General features: G+C 40.3%; 1 protein-coding gene across 1 annotated transcript; it reads left to right on the top strand.

Annotated features, from left to right (window-relative positions):
- Positions 1–6,685: 6,685 nt before the first annotated feature.
- prx (periaxin) lies at positions 6,686–25,422 on the top strand. Its single transcript, XM_057050308.1, is given in 12 exon segments — positions 6,686–6,758; positions 8,742–8,797; positions 9,094–9,201; positions 9,883–10,008; positions 10,226–10,382; positions 11,197–11,390; positions 11,516–11,748; positions 11,859–18,153; positions 18,197–18,352; positions 18,355–18,690; positions 18,693–23,511; positions 23,936–25,422. Coding segments are annotated over 12 exon segments (12,837 nt in total). The 3' UTR covers positions 24,220–25,422.
- Positions 25,423–25,636: the final 214 nt, after the last annotated feature.

The raw sequence follows: 25,636 nt of genomic DNA, 5'->3' as shown, positions 1-25,636 counted from the left end.
GAGTCACCTGGACACCTTCCTCCAGTGCAGGTCAGGATGAGTCAGTGTGTTTTGGTGTGTGTGGAGCCACATAAGTTTCTGTATTATCGGAGCCACGAGCTGAGAATCGGAACATTGGCTTTGCACACTTCAGCTTAGCGAAGGTATTAGTTCGACAGCATCGCCCCATATTCGGGCCTTACCTTAAACAGGTAAAGCACTGGCTAAAGTGAGAGAAAGGGCAAAACATTTTCTTTTTTCTAAACACTGAATTGGTGATCAGAACTGAATCTGGCTGTTACGATTCTGTTGTGCGGTTGCAAAAATATTGTGGACCTAGTTTGTTTGTCAGTATACTTTGAATTGTTTAATTATTTCCACTTGATTTGGTGGATTGATGAAGTAGATTCAGTTGTCATATAGTTTTCTTAACCTTTTTGGCCTTTGTGTTGTTGCTGATGTGGCTGTTATTACATTTGTGGGGGAGATCTTTTCAGTCTTCTATATCTACAATGACAGTCATTTTTGTTCAAAACTGAAAAATACTTTGATTGTTTTCAAGAACAAAGCTTTTTTTTTTGCAAAGTCTCTCGAGTGGCTACAAAAAGATGTAGTCCAGTTGTAAATGGTTCTTTATCATCAATTATGAAGTAAACATCTATGAGTTAAACAGGACAAACTGCAAACACACACGATGCCCTTTTACAGTTCATTTAGGTGCACACAGATCAACCCCTCCAGAATATAACACATAATATAACAATAAATCTGTCCATAGTGGTGCTGACTGAATAACCTCTATGTTCATCAGAGTCAGAGAAAATACAAAATCCAGATGTAAACAAGAGAACCGAAAAGATAAAGTTGTTCTTTTGCTGTACTTGTCAGTATTTGGAACTCACTGAAAACAATCTTATGTCAATGAAAGCAAGTGTTTTAGGCTCCACTATGTTCATACATTTCTAAAATCATACAATTGGACACAGCGTTCCAAAGAGATTGTACGTATATTGTGTATACAGGAGTGAACGCCTCACATTCAGTTCTAATAATATCAAGAGGTCAGGTCAGCGCACAGAGGGGCCGTTCAGGCAAAGTCGACAGGAAGTGTCAGTGAAAACAGTCGTATCAACTCCAGTTGACAATTTCAGGCAGCCTCCTTCCTGTTTGAAGCTGTTTCAAGTAAATATAATTGAATTTGTGTTAATATGTTCTTTTAATGTGAGAGTTTGACTGACCAGCTTTATTATTTAGGACAAATGTGTGCAGCAGCATGTTGCTGCCTTTCACTTACCAGAAGTATCTCTTTATGAGGCATTATTTGTGAACACGCACACACACACACAGGCCAGGTCTAGTTTCCCGGCCCATTTAAACGCCGATAAGGGGATAGCTGTGGTCCAGTGGGTCTGTGTACCCCATGCCCACCCTGTGTGCAGATTCTTCTCCACCCTGCCTGCCTGCCCATCAACACACCCTACCACTCTTTCACCACCCAACTCTTAACTTATTATTCCACAATACTTTAGCCGTGCTGTGTTGGCATCAAACAGGTGAAGATTTCCTGGATTTTATTTGACGACTCCTGATTTTGTTAGTAGTTTTGACTTGAGATCAAGACTATAGAGCCCAATCAATCTGAGCATTGATGGGAAGAGGTGACACCATGGATAGAAGAGACGCTACAGCACCATCTATTAGCGCCAGAGAAATGATTTTTTTGCCAGTATTTTCATGCCAGGAACCACACGATAGTCTCAGAGGACCGCTGTGTGTGTCTCGACAGGTCAAAGCTGTTCTGGCATCACGTCAGAGAGTGATACTCCATCAGACAGGTGTTTTAATGTTGTGTCTGAATATCATTCGTCCGCAGAATGCGTTCCGGCATTCACAGTGTCTCTGCCTGGGTGCCTATTTGCACAGCTAACGTTTAGGTTTATATCTGGGTAAATCCTGGCTTTGTACTGGAGGTGGAGCATAACAATGACCATGTTAGCTGATACAGGACTGGCTCATCTGCACTGACTCCACTGGAAACTCCACTCTTCACTATAGCTCACTATAAATCACAGGCATGCTATGTATGCTGTGCAGTGTGTTCTGCATAAATATGGACAGAATAGAGTGAGTATTGATGCTATCCTGGAGATTTAGCCACTCATTTTAATTATCTTTAAAGCAATATTTTTTAAAATAATCAAACACACACACACTGTTAAACTCCAAACAGCAGCTGCTCCCCAGTTTCTCTACGACAGGATCTATTGCCTGATATTACTATTTTCAGCTGCTGGGATAAAAATAACCTCTAAACGCATCACAACACATTCTGGGGAGTTCATTTTGTCACAGCTTCCATTCAAGTTTATCCTGGCTTCTTCCCTATCAATACAGAATACTATTTTATTGTTATTATCATGTTTCCTGTTAAGAAAACAATGGCAAAATAAATCAAAATTTACATCTGAAAGTCAGAAAAGACCTCTCAGTAGTAGTATAAATATTTAAATAAAGTTGTGATCCATGATTTTGAAAAAATGAGCCTGCCTGTTTAATCAACTATGATCAAACCCCTCTGCAGCACAGCAGGACCATAGAACACATAGATATGATGGATCAAATGAAATCACGTGCTGATTTTTAAGTGGAGACATGTTGCAGGAAGCTGAAAAACACAGAACTGTCAACCACATCTTCAACTCCCTCTTAGTTGGGCTCCCGCCTCCTTCTGCCCTAATATGGGGGCATCTTTAGGCCTGCCAACCAATCAGGGGCCTTGATCTTCCTATCCAGGACATTGCAAGGGCCTGAGCCAGGTCCTGGACTTCAGTGAGGGGGACAACGGGCCTGATGGTGACCACGGGGCAAAGACGGAGACAAAGAGAAAGCAACTAAAACAATAGAAGGGACCTGAGAGCGACAGAGTGGTCGACAGAGAAAGAGACAGTCTGAGAAACGCAATAAAAGCAGAGAGAGAGATTCAATCTTAGCGGTTGCAGGTGGAACACTGGGATTGTGGAAGCTCTGGAGGCGGCACGCAGTGGCTGAGAATTAAGGTAGGATGGATGGATATGGATTGATAAATGCTCTGTGCTGACTCGAGCTGCAGGCTCTGTCACTGACAGCAAAGACGGGTTTAGAACAGTTTCCTGAAAGCGGGCTCACACATTGACCCTTCACTTTTTAAAGTGTCTATATACTGTTTAAAGTGTGCGTTTTAAATCGCTGCTTTACTCCATGTAACACCACACTGCTGCCATGCAAAGACGGCGATACAACAGCCTGCAGACTCCACAGTGCTGACTTTGGAGAGCATAACAATAGCGTGTTGTTTGAATGCAGGGTCAGTTTAATCAGACAGTTGTTTATTCCAACATGCCAGTTGCTGCTTAGGCACAGTTGGGTATTCACGGAGGTTTACGGTAACTATTTGCAGCGTGACGTGTCACTATTTCTCCAAGAGTATTGTGCAGTTAGACCTGACTCTAAAGAATACTTAAAGAAATGTTGCATTTGCATGTATTTAACATTTTAGGAGATCCAGATGGGAGCGTGAAATACCTGAAATCGATTGCGCGTATCATCTAAATTGGTTCAGATGGCGCTGCAGAGCTGAGCTGCTGGTAGCAAAGTGCTGTCATTTCAAATATCCCCTGTCTCAATATTATTAGCAGGAACAGCTGCTGTGTGATGGTCACAGGATCTGTTCTACTCTTAATTCCAGCTCCGCTAAAGCGCGCACACACCCCAGAGTATATATTTTGACCCCTGTAGCCAAAACATGCCAGCTATGTGGCAGCAACTTACATAACTCCTGGGCGCTATTATTGCTTGGATTAGATTGAATCCGTGCTCAGGTGTTCTGCTTCTTTGTCACTGTTGATATCTCCATTACAGTTTGGGTGTGTTGGTTTGGAAATAAATGTCGTTCTTTCAGCACTCAAACCCAACTGCATCTTTTGTTGCAAAACCGAGCGCATAGAAAAATCCTCATCATATCGGTCAGAATGATTTGAACTTTGGCCCAAGTCGATGTTTCAATCCACCTGTCCGCATTCATCAGTAATGTAAGTAAAGCCATGAGTTTCTGTCTTAAAGGGCAGCTGTTCCAGTTGGACTTGGTTAAAAGGAGGCCAGTAACCGAACCTCTAATTCTGTCTGTGCACTCGGTCAGTTTGATGCTACAAATAAATTCTAACAGTCAAACTCTTGTTGTTGACCAATCGCTGTTGTTTTAAAGTACAGTCGTGATAAAAGTTTTAGATCTTTAAAATATGATTTCCTTTTCCTTATCATGACTCCACATTTAATATATCGTCCCTACTGAGACTTCTTTTGCTCAAAATTGATAACCGAAATACAGAACGGAGACTTGAATGCAGGTTCCTGGCAAGAGATGTCGGGTGGTAGCGATTGTGCCTGTGGGTGTGGTTAAATTTAGACCAGAACATAGGGTCAAGAGAAGATTGAGTGGTTCAGGAGGGAGACCTCATGAGGAAACAGGGTCTGACGTACGTTTGAGGGCAAACTTCCTTCAGCCTTCACGGTGATCCAGGAGGATTTTCCAGGAAGGAAAACTTGTGTAAACCAAAGTGTCAAACTCCTACCTAACTTGAAATTTGATGTCATTTTTCCTTATTTGTTGCTTAAAATTTGGAAAAAAAATTTCTATCCACGCGTAATCTAAACCTTGTGCGTTGTTTACGGTGAGACACGTTGATCAAAATGATTTCTATAAAGAAAGGTTTCCTGTTTATACAAAGGCATTTCCTGTCAAGTGGCTCACGCCTGAGGGTGCGTCTTGTTTTGTCCAGCTGATGTCTCAAGCAACCTGGAGACACCCTGAGGTCTATCTTACAAGTTGTGGATAATCAAGTCATCATACTGATATCCCAGCCCAGAGTGGGGTTCAGAGATCAGAAGTGGCAGAAATCCTGCTGCTGTACTCCCTAGTTATTAATTTACTCTTACTTTTATGTAGATGAGTCTTTTGGGTTTAATCCCATGCCGTCCAGACATGATGAATCCTGCAAAAACACAACTGTTGTCCTTGATTACCGTGATGAGCGAGTGCTATTGTCATTGCTGGGCAGGAAATCTGGCCATCATCTCCAACATTTGGCCACGCGTCACACACTCATCCAGGAGGGGTTTCTGCCGGTGACTCTTCTGGACACCCCTCCTGTGATTGCCTAGCACTGGAACACCTTCACACCGAGCTTTTTAAATAGACAGTTCCTCACCGACTATATCACTAAATCAACTAAATCACGTTTAGACGTGATTTTAAACCACGTGTCTGTCCTGGCTGTGAGACGTGTTCCCTCCTACTTTAAAGGATTTGTGTAAGGAAGCGTTTGGGAGTGAGTGATTACATATTACAGTAATCTGGGTGGTAGCTCATTTAGCAGCTTTGGGAATGATTATTTGAGTTTGAGCAGGTTTTTTGCCTTACTTGAAACAAATTCATGCATCATCCTGGTCACACAGTGATGACGTGATGAACAACAAACACTGATGACTGATTGCAGTTTAAGGTTACAACATTATTGGAAACATGGTGTCCACAGCCAGATACTCAGCTCCATTTCCATGATATCTTGTCATTTTCCAGTTTGTTGTTGTACCCATCTTTGTCTCATTGATTACCCACATATTTCTCTGCAATTTACAATGTTTTGTGTCTTTGCGTCTGAGGCAGTGCGAGGACTTTGAAAATGAGTTTCTTTATGAAGCAGTGGTGAAATCGCAGCATAGATTGATTTGGTGTCTCCCTGGATACGCTTCATGGCTCCTGCCCACAAAAGATTCTGGCAATTTTCTTTTTTGAGGTTGTTTTTAGGAACTAATGAAGTATTTACAGCCAGTCTGGGACCAAAATAGGAATGTTTCCTTCCTCTGCTGTGTCATGGCCATAAAATTAGCTGGAATAAGGCAGCCATTGTGAAGGCAGTATTTCCTGGTGTACTCCTCCATAGATAAACAAGGAGAAAAAATATTTCCTGACCTCTGCTGATAAAACCTTGAATAATAAATCCTTACATTATCCGATGGTCTGATTTATATGATAATAGGGGTTTGTTCTGTTTGTGGCACCTGATGCCCAGTCTCTCCCATCACAACAACACAACAGCTCTTGTCTCCATCTATGGACACTAGAGTTTATGTTGAAATTAGACAGAAAAATGTACTGATTACAGTTTGTTGGAGATTTAAAAGGAAACATTATTATAAATTTATGGAAAGGATCATTTAAACTGAGGGAGAAATGTTGCAGTCTTGCATCATTGTAAATAGCTGCACTGAACAAAAATAGAAATGCAACATTTTGTTTTTGCTCCTTTTTTCATGAGTTGAAGTCAAAGGTGTAGGACCTTGCCAGCCATGCGAGAACTTCCAGAAATTGTGCACAGATCGGGGCTGAGCATTATCATGCTGCAACATGAGTTGATGGTTGTGGATGAAAGGCACAACAGGATCCAAGCTATAGCTGGGCATTCAAAATACCATCAATAAAATCCACCTGCGTTCACATGCAGATGAGCTTCCCTGGGATGCATCCTGGAAGCTTAGGAAGAAATTCTTCTGTTATGCAAAGCGATTGTTGCAGCAGCCATCCGACTGGCTGGTCTCAGATGATCTTTGAGGTGAAGATGCTGGTTATGAAAGTCCTGAACTGGTGAGATGAATGTTCAGTTCAAGGGCAATGGCTCTGCTGGACAGTCCAGCAGTCAGCATGCCCACTGCACGCTCCCTCAAGACTCGCCACATCTGTGGCTGTGTCGAGTGATAAAAATGCACATTTTAGGAGCCTTTTATTGTGGCCCATCTATGTAAAAATCATGCTGCTCATTAATGCAGATTTTGACAGATTTTTGAAGCGTATTTGGGAGATATTGAATGGAAATTTGAGTTCACTCATGAAATATGGGAGCAAAAGCAAAGGGATTACCTTTATGTGTTTGTACAGTTATACTGTATATCTTAGTGTTATATCAACATATTGCCAGGACATGCAGTAGAAATATGGTCTGAGATTTTAGAAAGTAAAAGTGACATGACTCAGCATGTTTGCTTTACCACTCTGTGACCTCACAAAGCTGTCTGTGTCACGTTAAATACTTTAATCCAGCTGCTGTTAGACAAATGTTGGAGTTGCTGACAGGCCCAGCAAGTCTTTGGCTGGTTTATTCTCTGGTGTTGAGCCCGTGATGAGTCATGAATTAAAGACAGACTTTTTAATACGCTTTGAAAATGCTTCCTGAAACTGGAAACTTTGTAAAGTGCTGCACAAATGTTATTTCATAGATCCTTTTTCAAAGTAAATAGTCTTTGGAGTCATTGGAGTTTGCTATTATTTTAGTTGTCCACTGATTATCTTTGCTTGCCCATCCTAATTTAGCAGGGAAAACCAGCCCTGTTTTGGTCCATATTTTCTCGGGGGCACATGTCACGCATGTGGAAGTATGCAGATGTGTGAGTCTGAGCTATAATAAGACTGCACTGCAAGGCATCTTCACCTCCTCCTCCTCTCTATCATTCCTCCATTTCCCAGCTGCATTCAGTGAGTGTCCCCTCCTCCTCCACCTGCTGCAGCCTGTCTGTCACAAACAGCTGTAGTCCTTTTACGAACATCCTCACATATATTCTGAAACCACGCAAGAATTTCAAACGTCCATCTGTCGGAATAAATCCCTTATTTCGATCGGCACTTCACTGAAGAGTGAAATGATTTTAAATTATGTGGAAATGCATTAAACGCATCAATATTTGACATCTCGGAGTGACATCGTGTTAATGAAACGTGACACCTGAGTCCCACCGCTGTGTCATTAGTTTTTGACATCTTGAGTGAGAATGGGCCCTTTAGATCACTTATAAATTATCAAGGACGGTTTACTTGGCCTTGGCTTCATACTTCTGGGATTATCTTTACGGATTTGTAGTTCCATTTTTCTCCTGTCAGCCCTTTTGCCTCATTTCTCTTGTCAGGCACGATGTTGCTTAGAAGTGTGTTTCGAGTGTTTCTAGACCTCAATTTAGGATTAAAGTTATTGCCTGATTACTATGACATTAAACCTCCAGAGAACACATTATCATCTCACCAGGAGATTTTTTTTTAATCACTGCAGATAGAGCAAAGGAAGCTTTAGTATTTTCTGCTCATATTATTGTCCGAGTTGTGTAAAAGTGTGTTCTCTCTAAGTGCCACTCCTTTTTCTATGAATAAAGTACTGATGGCTGGGCAGCAGTGAATGTGTGCTATGTGTTCTTGTGACCTCCAAGATATCAGATACCCACACAAACGGGCACGGCATCCATGCTGACACGCTACACGTCTGCAACTACCACCCACGCACGCACGTTTGTGATACTATGTTTGTAAGGACTCTCATCAACATAAGGCCCAATCCTTTACTCTAACTCTAAATCTAAGAACGAATTACTTGATCTGAACATTCCTCCTCACCTTAACAAAACCCCGTTCTAAACTTAACCTGAAAACCAAGACTTTCCCCCTCACCTCAGCCTGTACAAGAACACATAGAACGAAGATAGTTGTTGATATTTATTAACCTTTGAGAGATTACTGACTTATTCTGACACTGCACAATATTGCTCTTAAACAGTCAATACAACATTTTCTTACTTATACATTTCTTTCCTGGAACAATGGATAGGTTTAGTTGAAGGATTTAATGAGACTATAACTAATACAATAATTCACTAATCAAATTCCTTTGGTCTTTGTTTTTTTTCAGACTCTGATAGAGATCAAGATGACAGGCATGGTTTTAGTCACGCCAGAAATCCAGCTGTAAGTACACCAAACACACAGTGGAGAATGATGTTTTTCTATTGATGGTTATTATTCCTTATTATTTTCTTTGTTTACAACCCTCTGTCAAACCATTTAAAATTCCACCAGGCCTGATAATAGCCAATATTTTACCACTTCTGTTCCTGCTCTTAGCTTAGATTCTGAGCTGGACTCTGAAAGTGAAATCCTAAGACAGGATGTGTTTTACATAAGGAACCTTTGAGAGTTGATGAAAACTGTCGCCACACAAGCTATGCACATGTGTTTGGCTGTAGCTTCTGCTATGTGGGCAGGTGAAAAACAAGAAGAGGTCACCGCCCTGTCACAGATCCCCCTCCTCCTCACAGCGCAACCCTCACCACAGCAGTACCACAGACGAACAGGAGAGCCCTGAGAGACTGGTGAGAGGCATTGGCACAAACACACTTAGCTGCACAAAACAATGAGATAACAGGTGTGAGTTCTATAGCTCTTGTCTTCTGATTACATTCTAAATAAATTAAAACACATTTTTTTGGTAGCTTTTATTTTCCTTCCACACTGCATGATTTCCAAACACATTAAGAGAAGAACTTTGTTACTCAGGAAAACGGATGTTGCAACTGTGATGTCAGGACACTGAAGATTCTTGGCAGACACAGAAACTATTAAATTGTTTTTGCGAACTACATTGTTCTTTAGATCTTTTCGGAAAAGTCAACACAGCATTGTGGCCGACCTTGTGACCCCCAAAATACACCACCCTCTAACAAAGAATCACAATAGCCCAACGCTGATGTGGTGAGGTCATTGTCCACCACAACAAGCTAGCTCAGCAGAGATGGCCTTTTCATGCAACAGTAGTTGACTGCCAGCCGCTGCATGAAAAGTGGGCAATGCAAATCAAGTGCAGGTGACCCACATTCATAAAAAAAACAAAACCAAAAGAAAAAACACGTTTGCACTTTGGGTTTTTGTAAAACAACATGATGCTACGTCAGGTCATGTCAGAGTGACACCTGCAGGTTTGAATCAGATGGCAGGGATGTGTTAGGAGAAGCACTGCACATGTGTATTTTGACCTTTGTGCATGTGTTCTGTAGGTGCAGAAAGAGAAACTCCATGCAGAGCTGAAGCAGGTACTGAGTAAGAAAAGAAGTCAATTTAGGGAGTCGACCTGCCAACTGGCTACACCAGAGATGGACCCAGAGCCTACAGAAGAACAGAGAGTAAGCAGGAATCTAGGGAACCCAGATGTCTCTTTTTTCAGTAATTGGTTGCCAATTTAAGATTCGACTTTAATTTCATTTAATTTGTCAACTGACCTGTGTGTGCTTATTCACTATTTCTGACCTGCACAGTTCTGCTATCACAACTAGTTCATACATAACCAGATTTCATTAAGTGGATACTTCCAATAAAATAAAACGATTGGTTGTGTTTTAGAGCGTGGAGGAAGTGAGAAAGTCGGTGGAAATTGTGGTGAAAACAGATGCAGAAGCTGGTGCCAGTGGCTACAGTGTGACTGGAGGACAGCAGGGAATCTTTGTTAAAGACGTTCTTAAAGACTCACCAGCTGCTAAACATCTCAGTCTCAAGGAAGGTACCTGCGGTCACATTTGATTAATTTAAGAGGCATGTTTGTCAAACATGCTCAGCTTTAAAAAAAAAAAATGAAATAAAATATGTTAATTTCAAACTCTCAGCCCTGCGGACTTGTGTTCTGGGTTTCTGAACTGATACTGGTATTGTGTTACAGTTTTGCTAATTTTTAATATTCTACCACTTTTTCAATAATATGAAAGTCACAATAATCATGGAAAACTGAGTAGACACTTAAAATATAATTTAATTCATATCTATAAGCATAGAATAAACAGTCTGAAGAGCAAAGTGGATGTAAACCTATTATGACCACAGATATGTTCATGCAAGTCAAATGAAAAAACTAGGGCTGTGGATATATCATTTATCACTTTACAAAACTGCCAGTTTCATCTGTCTGTCTGTCTGTCCAATTTACTAAATCTGTGGTAAAATGAAGATAAAAAAGTAGATATATACATTGAGGCAGACACAGTTCACATATTCTTAATTCATATTGTGTAACATAAACTGACTTCTGCAGTTTGTTACTTAAACTACTAAGACAAAGACATCTTTTGCATTAACAAAGTTTGGAAAAGAAGTCTCATAAAATCATAAATGAACACACAAGATTTGTGTGCAAATGTGTATATATAATACATATTTTGTAAAAACATCTTCTGAACATGATTACAACCACCAGTGAGTTTAGTTCATATGGTATAGGCCTTCTATTTATTTCTATTATTAAACGAGATAGGTTTAGGAGTTACATTCAGTCCTGTCTTTGACCCGACTTACATTCATTTATAATTGTTTTCTGTATGAAGGTGACCAGCTGCTGAGTGCCAAGGTCTACTTTGAGAATGTGAAATATGAAGATGCTCTGAAAATTCTTCAATGTGCCGAACCCTATAAAGTCAGCTTTGAGCTGAAACGGACAGTCCCTGGAGCGGAGGTCAGCATGAGCCCTTATGTTCCCAGTGTGGAGGTCAAAGGTCCTAAACCCAAAATTACCAAAATGGTAAGGAATAAAATTGGTCCTGTATATATTCTTTGAGTTCTACTGCATCCATACATCACAATAACATAAAGTCAATATAGTTGTGTCATCAAATTACATATTGTTATTGTTTCTCTGCATTTTAGAGTGTTAAAGGTAGTAAGCCATTCAAGGCCAAAAAGAAAAGAGGGGGTCGTTTTGGTCTAAAAAGGCTAAAGGAGAAGCGCAGAGAGGAGCTGGTGATAGAGGGGACGCCGCCTAGGCTTGAGACCGGTGGTGTGGATGTGGAGTTTGCTTTCCCCAGATTCAAACAGAGGAGGCGGGGGAAGGTTGAAGGAGAAGGAGCAGCAGCTGGGGGAAAAGCAAAAAGAAAGATCAGGTAGACCTGTTTGTATCTACCTGTAAATTCTAAGCTTTCATACAGTTATGGACTTGTTGTTTTTTTTTCACAACACTCATTTATCTCTTTCTTTTCCTTCCTTCTCAAAGGTTTCCACCCATGAAAATAAAGACCAATGCTGGAGCAAAGCCAAGTGGAAAAACTGAAATAGAGCAAGTACAAGGACATATCTGTCCAAGTGAAATTTCTGGATCTTCACTGAAAAATAGAGAAAAGGGACATAAGTTTGGAATAAAATTTCCCAACACCAAACACCCCAAGTCGAGCACATCTTTAGATACTGAAGTCAAGAAGGTGAAGCCCCCAAGTGTGACCATCATGCCACCATCAGTGGAGCTTAATTTGTCTGTTAATAAAGACACAGACAAGAGAGGTATGAAAATGAATACACCCGACGTTGAGTTTGCATTTCCTTCAGGACAGGTTGGGATGAAGGGAAGAGCAGACATTAAAGATGGTAAACTTGACGCTGAAGGAAGAGGTGGTCTAAATGCATCTGTGGCAACACAAAAAGGAGACACGGGGAAAGGGAATGTGGAGCTAAGCATGCCAAAACTGAAATTGCCGAGTGTTCGGCTGTCAGATGAAATTGATGGTGCCATCAAATTACAAGCCAAACCTATGCCTCAAAACGATATACCTCCAAAACCAGGAATTCCAATTGTTGAAATAGGACTCCCTGTAGCAAATATTACAAAAGTGAAGACTGAAGGTGATCTCTCAGTCAAAGCCCCGTCTAGTCAACTCAATGTTTTGGATATTTCTTTACCAAAAGTAAAGGGAAAATCTGACATCAATATCTCACTATCAGGAGAGAAAAAAAGTGGCAAAATGACAACCCAAATTCCTCCTATCGATGTGTCTGTGCCCAGTGTTGATTTGAACACCAGAATTCCAGATGAGGTAGAGAGCCCCCAAATCTCCATGCCAAAGGTTGATTTCTCATGTCCAGAGTCTGAATCATTCAGTCTGGATATCAAAAGCACAGATTCAGCCACAGCAAAATTCAGCCACCCGACTTTTAATATCACAATGCCAAAAGCAAAAGGGGTTGAAGACGTGAACATGACATCTTATGTTGGTGGAGATGGAAGTTTCACAATGCCTGACTTTGAAATTTCTCTCCCAAACAAAAGTTCATCAAAAGGAGAAATAAGTGCAAAAGAAACTGACATTCAAGCACAGTTAAAGTTACCCAACGTAGATTTAACCCTACCAAAATGTAAAGGAATACCTGACAATGAGCGAGAGACCTATAAACTACCATCACTTGACATTTCCCATCCTACAATGAAGACAAATAAGGCCCAATTTGAAATCCAAGGACCTGAAATGAAAGGAAAATCTGAAAAAGTAGATATCAGCATCAAGGGTCCTGAAATTAAAGGTGGACAGTTAAGCCTCCATCCATCCGTTGACACAGACCTTGACATTCAGGGTCCACAGATAAAGGGACACAAATTTAAAATGCCTAAATTTGACGTCTCACTTCCCAAAGTAAGCCTGCCAGAGGGCAATGTGACAATGCCAACTCTTGATATTTCTCTTCCAAAAGCAAACTTAAAAGGAGATGTTAACATCGATGGACATACGGGTAAAGGTGGAACGATTGATGTGCCATCAGTGGATCTTTCTCTGCCTAAAGTGGAAGCAAAAGGAGTTGATGTTGACATTCAAGGACCTGAACTTAAAGGTGACATTTCACTTCCACGTGGAGAACTGGAGGCTGATTTAAATGTTGAAGGGCCTAACATCAAAGGAGGTAAATTCAAAATGCCCACATTTGATGTTTCCTTGCCAAAGGTGAATCTTCCAGAAGGCCACATTAACATTAAAGGCCCAGAAATAAAGGGAAAGAAGAATGAAATGCCAGACATTGACATTTCTATCCCCAAAGGGAAATCTGGAGGGGACATTGAAGGCCCTGAAATGAAAGGAGGCAAATTTAAAATTCCCAAATTTGATGTCTCTTTACCAAAAGTTCAATTTCCTGAAAGCAACATCAAAATGACAGGACCAGAGTTCAAAGGGAAGAAGGTCGACGTGCCAGACATTGACGTTTCTCTTCCAAAAGGAAAAGCTGTAGGAGGAATTGAGATTGAAGGACATCGTAGCAAAGGAGACAAGTTTCAGATGCCCTCATTTGATATCTCACTCCCTAAAATAAAAGGCAAAGGACCAGAAATTGAGGCCCCAGAAATTAAAAGTGGAAAATTGGACATGCCCTCAGTTGATGTTTCATTGCCAAAGGTGAAGTCTCCTGTTGTTGATATCAGCCTGGAAGGTCCTGATATTAAAGGAGGAAAAGTCAACATACCAGCTGCTGACATTTCACTTCCCAAAGGAAAAGTGGAAGGAGAAATAAATATTGGAGGACCTGATGTAAAAGGAGGAAAATTCAAAATGCCAAAATTTGATGTTTCTCTACCAAAAATAGGCCTCCCAAAGGTTGATGCCAATGTAGAAGGACCATCTATGAAGGGGGACATTGAAATGCCAAGTGTTGACTTTTCACTTCCAAAAGGAAAGACTGATGTGGAGCTTGACATTGATGGGAAAACCGGGAAAGGAGGCAAGTTTCACATGCCTTCAATCAATGTTTCTCTACCTAAAATCAAATCAAAGGGAATTGATGTTCCTAACATTGAAGGTGATATATCACTCCCCAAAGTGAAATCTCCAGAAGTAGACATCAGTGTCGAGGGTCCTGAAATTAAAGGTGGACAGTTAAGCCTCCCATCCGTTGACACAGACCTTGACATTCAGGGTCCACAGATAAAGGGACACAAATTTAAAATGCCTAAATTTGATGTCTCACTTCCCAAAGTAAGCCTGCCAGAGGGCAATGTGACAATGCCAACTCTTGATATTTCTCTTCCAAAAGCAAACTTAAAAGGAGATGTTAACATCGATGGACATATGGGTAAAGGTGGAACAATTGATGTGCCATCAGTGGATCTTTCTCTGCCTAAAATGGAAGCAAAAGGAGTTGATGTTGACATTCAAGGACCTGAACTTAAAGGTGACATTTCACTTCCACGTGGAGAACTTGAGGCTGATTTAAATGTTGAAGGGCCTAACATCAAAGGAGGTAAATTCAAAATGCCCACATTTGATGTTTCTTTGCCAAAGGTGAATCTTCCAGAAGGCCACATTAACATTAAAGGCCCAGAAATAAAGGGAAGGAAGATTGAAATGCCAGACATTGACATTTCTATCCCCAAAGGGAAATCTGGAGGGGACATTGAAGGCCCTGAAATGAAAGGAGGCAAATTTAAAATTCCCAAATTTGATGTCTCTTTACCAAAAGTTCAATTTCCTGAAAGCAACATCAAAATGACAGGACCAGAATTTAAAGGGAAGGTCGACGTGCCAGACATTGACGTTTCTCTTCCAAAAGGAAAAGCTGTAGGAGGAATTGAGATTGAAGGACATGGTAGCAAAGGAGACAAGTTTCAGATGCCCTCATTTGATATCTCACTCCCTAAAATAAAAGGCAAAAGACCAGAAATTGAGGCCCCAGAAATTAAAAGTGGAAAATTGGACATGCCCTCAGTTGATGTTTCATTGCCAAAGGTGAAGTCTCCTGTTGTTGATATCAGCCTGGAAGGTCCTGATATTAAAGGAGGAAAAGTCAACATACCAGCTGCTGACATTTCACTTCCCAAAGGAAAAGTGGAAGGAGAAATAAATATTGGAGGACCTGATGTAAAAGGAGGAAAATTCAAAATGCCAAAATTTGATGTTTCTCTACCAAAAATAGGCCTCCCAAAGGTTGATGCCAATGTAGAAGGACCATCTATGAAGGGGGACATTGAAATGCCAAGTGTTGACTTTTCACTTCCAAAAGGAAAGACTGATGTGGAGCTTGACATTGATGGGAAAACTGGGAAAGGAGGCAAGTTTCACATGCCTTCAATCAATGTTTCTCTACCTAAAATCAAATCAAAGGGAATTGATGTTCCTAACATTGAAGGTGATATATCACTCCCCAAAGTGAAATCTCCAGAAGTAGACATCAGTGTCGAGGGTCCTGAAATTAAAGGTGGACAGTTAAGCCTCCCATCCGTTGACACAGACCTTGACATTCAGGGTCCACAGATAAAGGGACACAAATTTAAAATGCCTAAATTTGATGTCTCACTTCCCAAAGTAAGCCTGCCAGAGGGCAATGTGACAATGCCAACTCTTATTTCTCTTCCAAAAGCAAACTTAAAAGGAGATGTTAACATCGATGGCCATATGGGTAAAGGTGGAACAATTGATGTGCCATCAGTGGATCTTTCTCTGCCTAAAATGGAAGCAAAAGGAGTTGATGTTGACATTCAAGGACCTGAACTTAAAGGTGACATTTCACTTCCGCGTGGAGAACTTGAGGCTGATTTAAATGTTGAAGGGCCTAACATCAAAGGAGGTAAATTCAAAATGCCCACATTTGATGTTTCTTTGCCAAAGGTGAATCTTCCAGAAGGCCACATTAACATTAAAGGCCCAGAAATAAAGGGAAGGAAGATTGAAATGCCAGACATTGACATTTCTATCCCCAAAGGGAAATCTGGAGGGGACATTGAAGGCCCTGAAATGAAAGGAGGCAAATTTAAAATTCCCAAATTTGATGTCTCTTTACCAAAAGTTCAATTTCCTGAAAGCAACATCAAAATGACAGGACCAGAATTTAAAGGGAAGGTCGACGTGCCAGACATTGACGTTTCTCTTCCAAAAGGAAAAGCTGTAGGAGGAATTGAGATTGAAGGACATCGTAGCAAAGGAGACAAGTTTCAGATGCCCTCATTTGATATCTCACTCCCTAAAATAAAAGGCAAAAGACCAGAAATTGAGGCCCCAGAAATTAAAAGTGGAAAATTGGACATGCCCTCAGTTGATGTTTCATTGCCAAAGGTGAAGTCTCCTGTTGTTGATATCAGCATGGAAGGTCCTGATATTAAAGGAGGAAAAGTCAACATACCAGCTGCTGACATTTCACTTCCCAAAGGAAAAGTGGAAGGAGAAATAAATATTGGAGGACCTGATGTAAAAGGAGGAAAATTCAAAATGCCAAAATTTGATGTTTCTCTACCAAAAATAGGCCTCCCAAAGGTTGATGCCAATGTAGAAGGACCATCTATGAAGGGGGACATTGCAATGCCAAGTGTTGACTTTTCACTTCCAAAAGGAAAGACTGATGTGGAGCTTGACATTGATGGGAAAACTGGGAAAGGAGGCAAGTTTCACATGCCTTCAATCAATGTTTCTCTACCTAAAATCAAATCAAAGGGAATTGATGTTCCTAACATTGAAGGTGATATATCACTCCCCAAAGTGAAATCTCCAGAAGTAGACATCAGTGTCGAGGGTCCTGAAATTAAAGGTGGACAGTTAAGCCTCCCATCTGTTGACACAGACCTTGACATTCAGGGTCCACAGATAAAGGGACACAAATTTAAAATGCCTAAATTTGACATCTCACTTCCCAAAGTAAGCCTGCCAGAGGGCAATGTGACAATGCCTACTCTTGATATTTCTCTTCCAAAAGCAAACTTAAAAGGAGATGTTAACATCGATGGACATATGGGTAAAGGTGGAACAATTGATGTGCCATCAGTGGATCTTTCTCTGCCTAAAATGGAAGCAAAAGGAGTTGATGTTGACATACAAGGACCTGAACTTAAAGGTGACATTTCACTTCCACGTGGAGAACTTGAGGCTGATTTAAATGTTGAAGGGCCTAACATCAAAGGAGGTAAATTCAAAATGCCCACATTTGATGTTTCCTTGCCAAAGGTGAATCTTCCAGAAGGCCACATTAACATTAAAGGCCCAGAAATAAAGGGAAGGAAGATTGAAATGCCAGACATTGACATTTCTATCCCCAAAGGGAAATCTGGAGGGGACATTGAAGGCCCTGAAATGAAAGGAGGCAAATTTAAAATTCCCAAATTTGATGTCTCTTTACCAAAAGTTCAATTTCCTGAAAGCAACATCAAAATGACAGGACCAGAATTTAAAGGGAAGAAGGTCGACGTGCCAGACATTGACGTTTCTCTTCCAAAAGGAAAAGCTGTAGGAGGAATTGAGATTGAAGGACATCGTAGCAAAGGAGACAAGTTTCAGATGCCCTCATTTGATATCTCACTGCCTAAAATAAAAGGCAAAGGACCAGAAATTGAGGCCCCAGAAATTAAAAGTGGAAAATTGGACATGCCCTCAGTTGATGTTTCATTGCCAAAGGTGAAGTCTCCTGTTGTTGATATCAGCCTGGAAGGTCCTGATATTAAAGGAGGAAAAGTCAACATACCAGCTGCTGACATTTCACTTCCCAAAGGAAAAGTGGAAGGAGAAATAAATATTGGAGGACCTGATGTAAAAGGAGGAGAAATTCAAAATGCCAAAATTTGATGTTTCTCTACCAAAAATAGGCCTCCCAAAGGTTGATGCCAATGTAGAAGGACCATCTATGAAGGGGGACATTGAAATGCCAAGTGTTGACTTTTCACTTCCAAAAGGAAAGACTGATGTGGAGCTTGACGTTGATGGAAAACTGGGAAAGGAGGCAAGTTTCACATGCCTTCAATCAATGTTTCTCTACCTAAAATCAAATCAAAGGGAATTGATGTTCCTAACATTGAAGGTGATATATCACTCCCCAAAGTGAAATCTCCAGAAGTAGACATCAGTGTCGAGGGTCCTGAAATTAAAGGTGGACAGTTAAGCCTCCCATCCGTTGACACAGACCTTGACATTCAGGGTCCACAGATAAAGGGGCACAAATTTAAAATGCCTAAATTTGATGTCTCACTTCCCAAAGTAAGCCTGCCAGAGGGCAATGTGACAATGCCTACTCTTGATATTTCTCTTCCAAAAGCAAACTTAAAAGGAGATGTTAACATCGATGGCCATATGGGTAAAGGTGGAACGATTGATGTGATGTGCCATCAGTGGATCTTTCTCTGCCTAAAATGGAAGCAAAAGGAGTTGATGTTGACATTCAAGGACCTGAACTTAAAGGTGACATTTCACTTCCACGTGGAGAACTTGAGGCTGATTTAAATGTTGAAGGGCCTAACATCAAAGGAGGTAAATTCAAAATGCCCACATTTGATGTTTCCTTGCCAAAGGTGAATCTTCCAGAAGGCCACATTAACGTTAAAGGCCCAGAAATAAAGGGAAGGAAGATTGAAATGCCAGACATTGACATTTCTATCCCCAAAGGAAAATCTGGAGGAAACATTGAAGGCCCTGAAATGAAAGGAGGCAAATTTAAAATTCCCAAATTTGATGTCTCTTTACCAAAAGTTCAATTTCCTGAAAGCAACATCAAAATGACAGGACCAGAGTTCAAAGGGAAGAAGGTCGACGTGCCAGACATTGACGTTTCTCTTCCAAAAGGAAAAGCTGTAGGAGGAATTGAGATTGAAGGACATCGTAGCAAAGGAGACAAGTTTCAGATGCCCTCATTTGATATCTCACTCCCTAAAATAAAAGGCAAAGGACCAGAAATTGAGGCCCCAGAAATTAAAAGTGGAAAATTGGACATGCCCTCAGTTGATGTTTCATTGCCAAAGGTGAAGTCTCCTGTTGTTGATATCAGCATGGAAGGTCCTGATATTAAAGGAGGAAAAGTCAACATACCAGCTGCTGACATTTCACTTCCCAAAGGAAAAGTGGAAGGAGAAATAAATATTGGAGGACCTGATGTAAAAGGAGGAAAATTCAAAATGCCAAAATTTGATGTTTCTCTACCAAAAATAGGCCTCCCAAAGGTTGATGCCAATGTAGAAGGACCATCTATGAAGGGGGACATTGAAATGCCAAGTGTCGACTTTTCACTTCCAAAAGGAAAGACTGATGTGGAGCTTGACGTTGATGGGAAAACTGGGAAAGGAGGCAAGTTTCACATGCCTTCAATCAATGTTTCTCTACCTAAAATCAAATCAAAGGGAATTGATGTTCCTAACATTGAAGGTGATATATCACTCCCCAAAGTGAAATCTCCAGAAGTAGACATCAGTGTCGAGGGTCCTGAAATTAAAGGTGGACAGTTAAGCCTCCCATCCGTTGACACAGACCTTGACATTCAGGGACCACAGATAAAGGGGCACAAATTTAAAATGCCGAAATTTGACGTCTCACTTCCCAAAGTAAGCCTGCCAGAGGGCAATGTGACAATGCCTACTCTTGATATTTCTCTTCCAAAAGCAAACTTAAAAGGAGATGTTAACATCGATGGACATATGGGTAAAGGTGGAACGATTGATGTGCCATCAGTGGATCTTTCTCTGCCTAAAATGGAAGCAAAAGGAGTTGATGTTGACATTCAAGGACCTGAACTTAAAGGTGACATTTCACTTCCACGTGGAGAACTTGAGGCTGATTTAAATGTTGAAGGGCCTAACATCAAAGGAGGTAAATTCAAAATGCCCACATTTGGTGTTTCCTTGCCAAAGGTGAATCTTCCAGAAGGCCACATTAACGTTAAAGGCCCAGAAATAAAGGGAAAGAAGAATGAAATGCCAGACATTGACATTTCTATCCCCAAAGGGAAATTTGGAGGAAACATTGAAGGCCCTGAAATGAAAGGAGGCAAATTTAAAATTCCCAAATTTGATGTCTCTTTACCAAAAGTTCAATTTCCTGAAAGTAACATCAAAATGACAGGACCAGAGTTCAAAGGGAAGAAGGTCAACGTGCCAGACATTGACGTTTCTCTTCCAAAAGGAAAAGCTGTAGGAGGAATTGAGATTGAAGGACATGGTAGCAAAGGAGACAAGTTTCAGATGCCCTCATTTGATATCTCACTCCCTAAAATAAAAGGCAAAGGACCAGAAATTGAGACCCCAGAAATTAAAAGTGGAAAATTGGACATGCCCTCAGTTGATGTTTCATTGCCAAAGGTGAAGTCTCCTGTTGTTGATATCAGTCTGGAAGGTCCTGATATTAAAGGAGGAAAAGTCAACATACCAGCTGCTGACATTTCACTTCCCAAAGGAAAAGTGGAAGGAGAAATAAATATTGGAGGACCTGATGTAAAAGGAGGAAAATTCAAAATGCCAAAATTTGATGTTTCTCTACCAAAAATAGGCCTCCCAAAGGTTGATGCAAATGTAGAAGGACCATCTATGAAGGGGGACATTGAAATGCCAAGTGTTGACTTTTCACTTCCCAAAGGAAAGACTGATGTGGAGCTTGACATTGATGGGAAAACTGGGAAAGGAGGCAAGTTTCACATGCCCTCAGGGGATGTTTCTTTTTCTCAAATTAAATCAAAGGGAATTGATGTTGATTTTCCCAACATTGAAGCTGACGTTTCACTCCCCAAAGTGAAATCTCCAGAAGTAGATGTCAGCATCAAAGGACCTGAAATCAATCGTGGAAAGTTGCCATCCATTGAGGTTTCCATGTCCAAAGAAAATATTGACACTGGCCTTGATATTGTGGGTCCAGATATAAAAGGAAACACATTTAAAATACCAAAATTGGATGTCTCACTTCCCAAAGTCAACCTCCCAGAGCCCAAGGTTGATTTAGATTTTGGTCTCATCAAATCTGAGGGTGATGATGTAGAAGTTGAGCTCCTGAAAGCCGAAGGAGGCAGGCCCTCTTCAGGAGGAAGTTTTAATTTTCCTGATGTCACTTTCAAAGTCCCAAGTTTATCTCTTCCCAGATTTGGTGCAAAGTCCAAGAGTATATCAGGAAAAAGCCCTGAAGCTCAGAATAGGGCACCATCAGTAGAGTTTGATAAAGATGGTAAGGTGAAGGTTAAAAAACCCAAAATTAAGATGTCAGTACTGGGTGCAAAAAAGAATGAGGATGTATCGGTTTCTTGTCCTGATGTGGATATTAAAGTAAAAAGTGGTAAAAACAATAGTTCTAAAACAGAATCAAGTGAAAAAGGCCCCAATTATAAATCTAAACACAGAATAAAATTCCCAATGTTTAAAATATCATCTACAAAGGGTCAGCAACCAGAGGAAAAAGTGAATGTTAAACTGGACACAAATATGGAAGGGAAAGATGGCTTTCATGGCCCTGATGTTAGTCCAGGTAAAATTTCTGATTTGGGTGAACCTCGTGTTTTGCTTGACACCAAGGCCAAGGTCAAGATACCCTCTATTGAGCTTTCCTTACAAGGATCTAAAACACCTGATACTGAGGTTCTTCTTTGCAAAGGGGAGGTTAATGATCCTGATGTTGAAATAAAGGGATGTACAGAAGGAAAGCTCAAAATGCCTCAAATCAAAATGCCTGATGTTCATGTGTCTCTGCCAAAAGGCAAGACTGAAATTCCAGAGGTGGAGTTCAAAGGCAAAGGTGGAAAATATAAAATGATGAAAATGCCAGACATTGATATCTCTTTGCCAGGACAAAAAATACTATCAGAAGACATTTCCCAACCAAAGGAAAAGACAAAAGAAGTAATTGAAATGAAAGATACTGAACAATTCAAGATGCCTAATGTAGAATTATATATTCCTAAAGAAAAAGGAGATGCGGGAGTCAGATCAGACATGGAGGGGAGAAACATCAAGCTTCCACAAATCAAGATGCCAAAAGTTGATATTTCACTTCCTAAAACCAAAGGAAACCTGGGTTTGGTGCCTGCCATAGAAATGGGTGCCACTGAAGGAAATGTTAAAGGTCCGCATGTTGACAGAGAAGCCAACAACAAAAGCCTACAATTTATGTCACCAGATCTGGAAGTTTCAAGGAATGAATCTGAACAAGATACATCAGCTTGCAGCAGTTTCCATTTAGAGACAGAAAACAAAGGTATGGATTTTAATATAGACCTTCATGGAGGGCAGGGGAAGAAAGATGGAAGGAACGTTGAACTATCTGACCTGAAAATTAACACAGCAGTATCCAGCAAAACAATAATGGGGTCTAAACTCAAACCAGATGCAGCTCTCAAAGTTCCTAGTATTCCAGACATAGACTTTGATATTGCATCTGAAGATGAAGACAAAGCAGAAACAGAAAATAAAATCAAAATCCCAAAGTTTGGGGTGCCATTACCCTACATCTCCTCTCCTGAAGCAAGGCTACAAAACTACGGACAAGAATTTCAGTATGGAGGGCCTAAAATACCGAAAGTCAAGAAGGCTGTTTTTGTCCTGGTAAATCCTTCACAAACAGATGTGCCCTCTGCATGTACAAATCTCTTGACACAAAAGGCTACAACTACAGTGCAGGATGTCAAAATGACGTCAGTTGCTGAAAACACACGTGTGGAATGGGGAGGGGACTCAAAGGAAAGAGGCATATCAACATCCCAAACCTTGGTTTCTCCTCACAAATGCGACACTACTGACATCACTGGTTCAATGTCAAGCCGTAATGGTGAACAAGGTTCAGGTCCTTGTAAGGAACTACAAGAAGATAAAAAGGCTTTTAGCAGTAAAATCAAATTCCCAAATGTAGAGTTCCACTCTCCTTATACCAAGATGACCATAAAGAAGGAACAGACGGTCATGAAATTGGATTCATCAACAGGAGAATATAAGACAACTAAAGAGTCAGAGTGTGCACATTTCACCAAGGATGCTTTCAAAGACGTGGTTTCATCCTGTGCCAGATCAGACTTGCTAGACACGGAGAGCTCAGACTATGTTGGTGGTATTGCTATGGAGTCTAAAAGAGTGCAAACTTGGAGTGAACTTGAGAGCCAAATACGAGATTCTGAAGAGAAAGGGGATTCTTCTTGCTTTCATGTCCCAAAATTTACCCTGAAGCCACACTCCACTGGTAAGAACACATGAAACGTCAAACAAATATTTTACTTGGTATTTTGAAACCATAAGTCTTGTATTCAGGCGCAAGTGTTTTCTCAAGTACATAGAAGTAATAATAAGTTGTTATCCTCTCTTCATTATGATGTCATCCATAATTGAGTTATATTTCTTCAACAATTTCTAAACAATCGCATTACACTTAAGTTCAATTGGTTTGTACATTTCTAGCTTTCTAGACTACCTGAGCTACATTAAATGTTTTGTCAAAAGAGAATTAAGTTATGTATTTTGTAACATGTTTACTTTCTTTTTTTATTCTACCACCAATTCTCCTATTTCCTCTCTACTACACTAGAATAAGATTTCTCCTTTCTTTTAAAATCTTCACCCATCCTTTCTTTTTTCTGCCCTGTTGTGTTGTCCTCTCCCTTACTCAGGCTTCCTGCAGATAACTCCAGAGGGCTCTCCTCGGGCCCAACGAAAAGGAGAGGTAGGAGGTGAGGTGGATGTCTCTGGCTCTTTCTGCTTTCACACTTCAGGGCAAGAATTCACCACACAACTGCCTGAGGAACACCAGGCCTCCTGTTCTAAGGAGGCAACTGTGACTATGGTGACCAGGACCACCAGAATCACCCAGCAACAGGTTACTGCTGAAACAATATCAGATGAATCTTTGGTCGCCAATACAGAAACTCACCAACTGACTGGTGACCAACTTTAGAATGCTGTAATAATATCTTAACTGTCCTTTTTTGATTAGGTTGTAGTGTTTTTGAAGACTAAACCTGCAACTTTGCAAATATAACCCAGTAAAAGTCTTTATTTTGTATTTTAAATATTTTTAGGAGGAAAAATAAACCAAAAATATTATTGGCCATTACCCCAGACAATATAAATACACAGTGTTTCCCCACCCCCGTTTCCACTGTCTTTATTGTTATTTCTGAGTTAGGTTTGTTCTGTGCTACTTATTTATCACATGTTGGGTTTGCTTTGAATGTAAAGATGTTGGTTTCTTTCATTATTATTTTTTGTTTGTGTGTTTAAAATGGTCTGGAATGAATCATTTATTATTTATCAACTTCATGGATTTGACAGTGAATGCTATAGCTCCATATATTTCATTTAGAAATCTTCCTAGAGGCCACAGTAATATATGTAAATACAAAACTCACCTTTTTTAGCAACAGTATCACTTTAATTTATAAAAAAAAATGTAATTATTTTCATATTCCCCATGGTCAGGCCATGTTTCTTGACCTATTTTGTTTGTCTTGAAAGTAAAGTGTGAGCTTTTTTTGATATTATAGGTCAGTCTCACTTTCTGTTTTGAACATTTGGCTGATGCTGTTATCCAGGGAGAATCCCAGTGAGTAAATATCTCTCTCTGGACAGTTTTTCTGCTGTAGGAGTAAAACTTGTGACTTTCTTTGCTCACAGATTGCTCTCCAACTTTAGCCACACTGCTGCTATTTCTATTTTTATGTTATTACTGTAGACAATTAAAAACATTGTAATTGCTTTGGGTTGCAGATATCACCTGACTTGTGCTGATATTCCTAACCTCACCTAAAAATAGCTCTCTAAAAATACAACATGTTTAATATTATACAATGGTGATGACAGACTGGCTGAACAAACCTACGCCTTAATCAACAGCCATTGGACATTTGTGATGAGTAAACTTCAATCCAAACTGCATCATAAACAGTACAATTAAATATAAAATATTCTCAGTTATCTATTTTTTATACCCAGCCCACAGTTACATTTACACATTATGTTTTTGTGCTCTATTTTGGGAATGAAAAGCATTAAAGAATGAATTGTTTTACTTGGTAGATGGAATGCAATTGTGTGGTATTCAATATTGTATGGAAAAATCTACTCTGGTATTTTTTTTCATAAAGACCTTTTAACACAATATTTGTGAGATTTATTTTGAGGAGACATGCTGAGATATTCACACACAGTTGTCACTTTTAGTAGTGAGTGAGTGAGTGAGTGTTTCTGAATCTATTTATCAAGTGTGATGACGTTGCCAGACGTAGGCTACTAGAGTGTCTGCATGTCAGGGTAGATTACTGAGGTATGAGGAGCAAACAATGCCACAGAGCACAGAGGGAGCAAGACTGTCT

This window comes from Takifugu flavidus, chromosome 12 (assembly GCF_003711565.1).
Source record: "Takifugu flavidus isolate HTHZ2018 chromosome 12, ASM371156v2, whole genome shotgun sequence".
Lineage (NCBI taxonomy): Eukaryota > Metazoa > Chordata > Actinopteri > Tetraodontiformes > Tetraodontidae > Takifugu > Takifugu flavidus.
The sequence above is the reverse complement of the archived record's forward strand: the minus strand, read 5'-3'. Positions and strand labels throughout refer to the sequence as shown.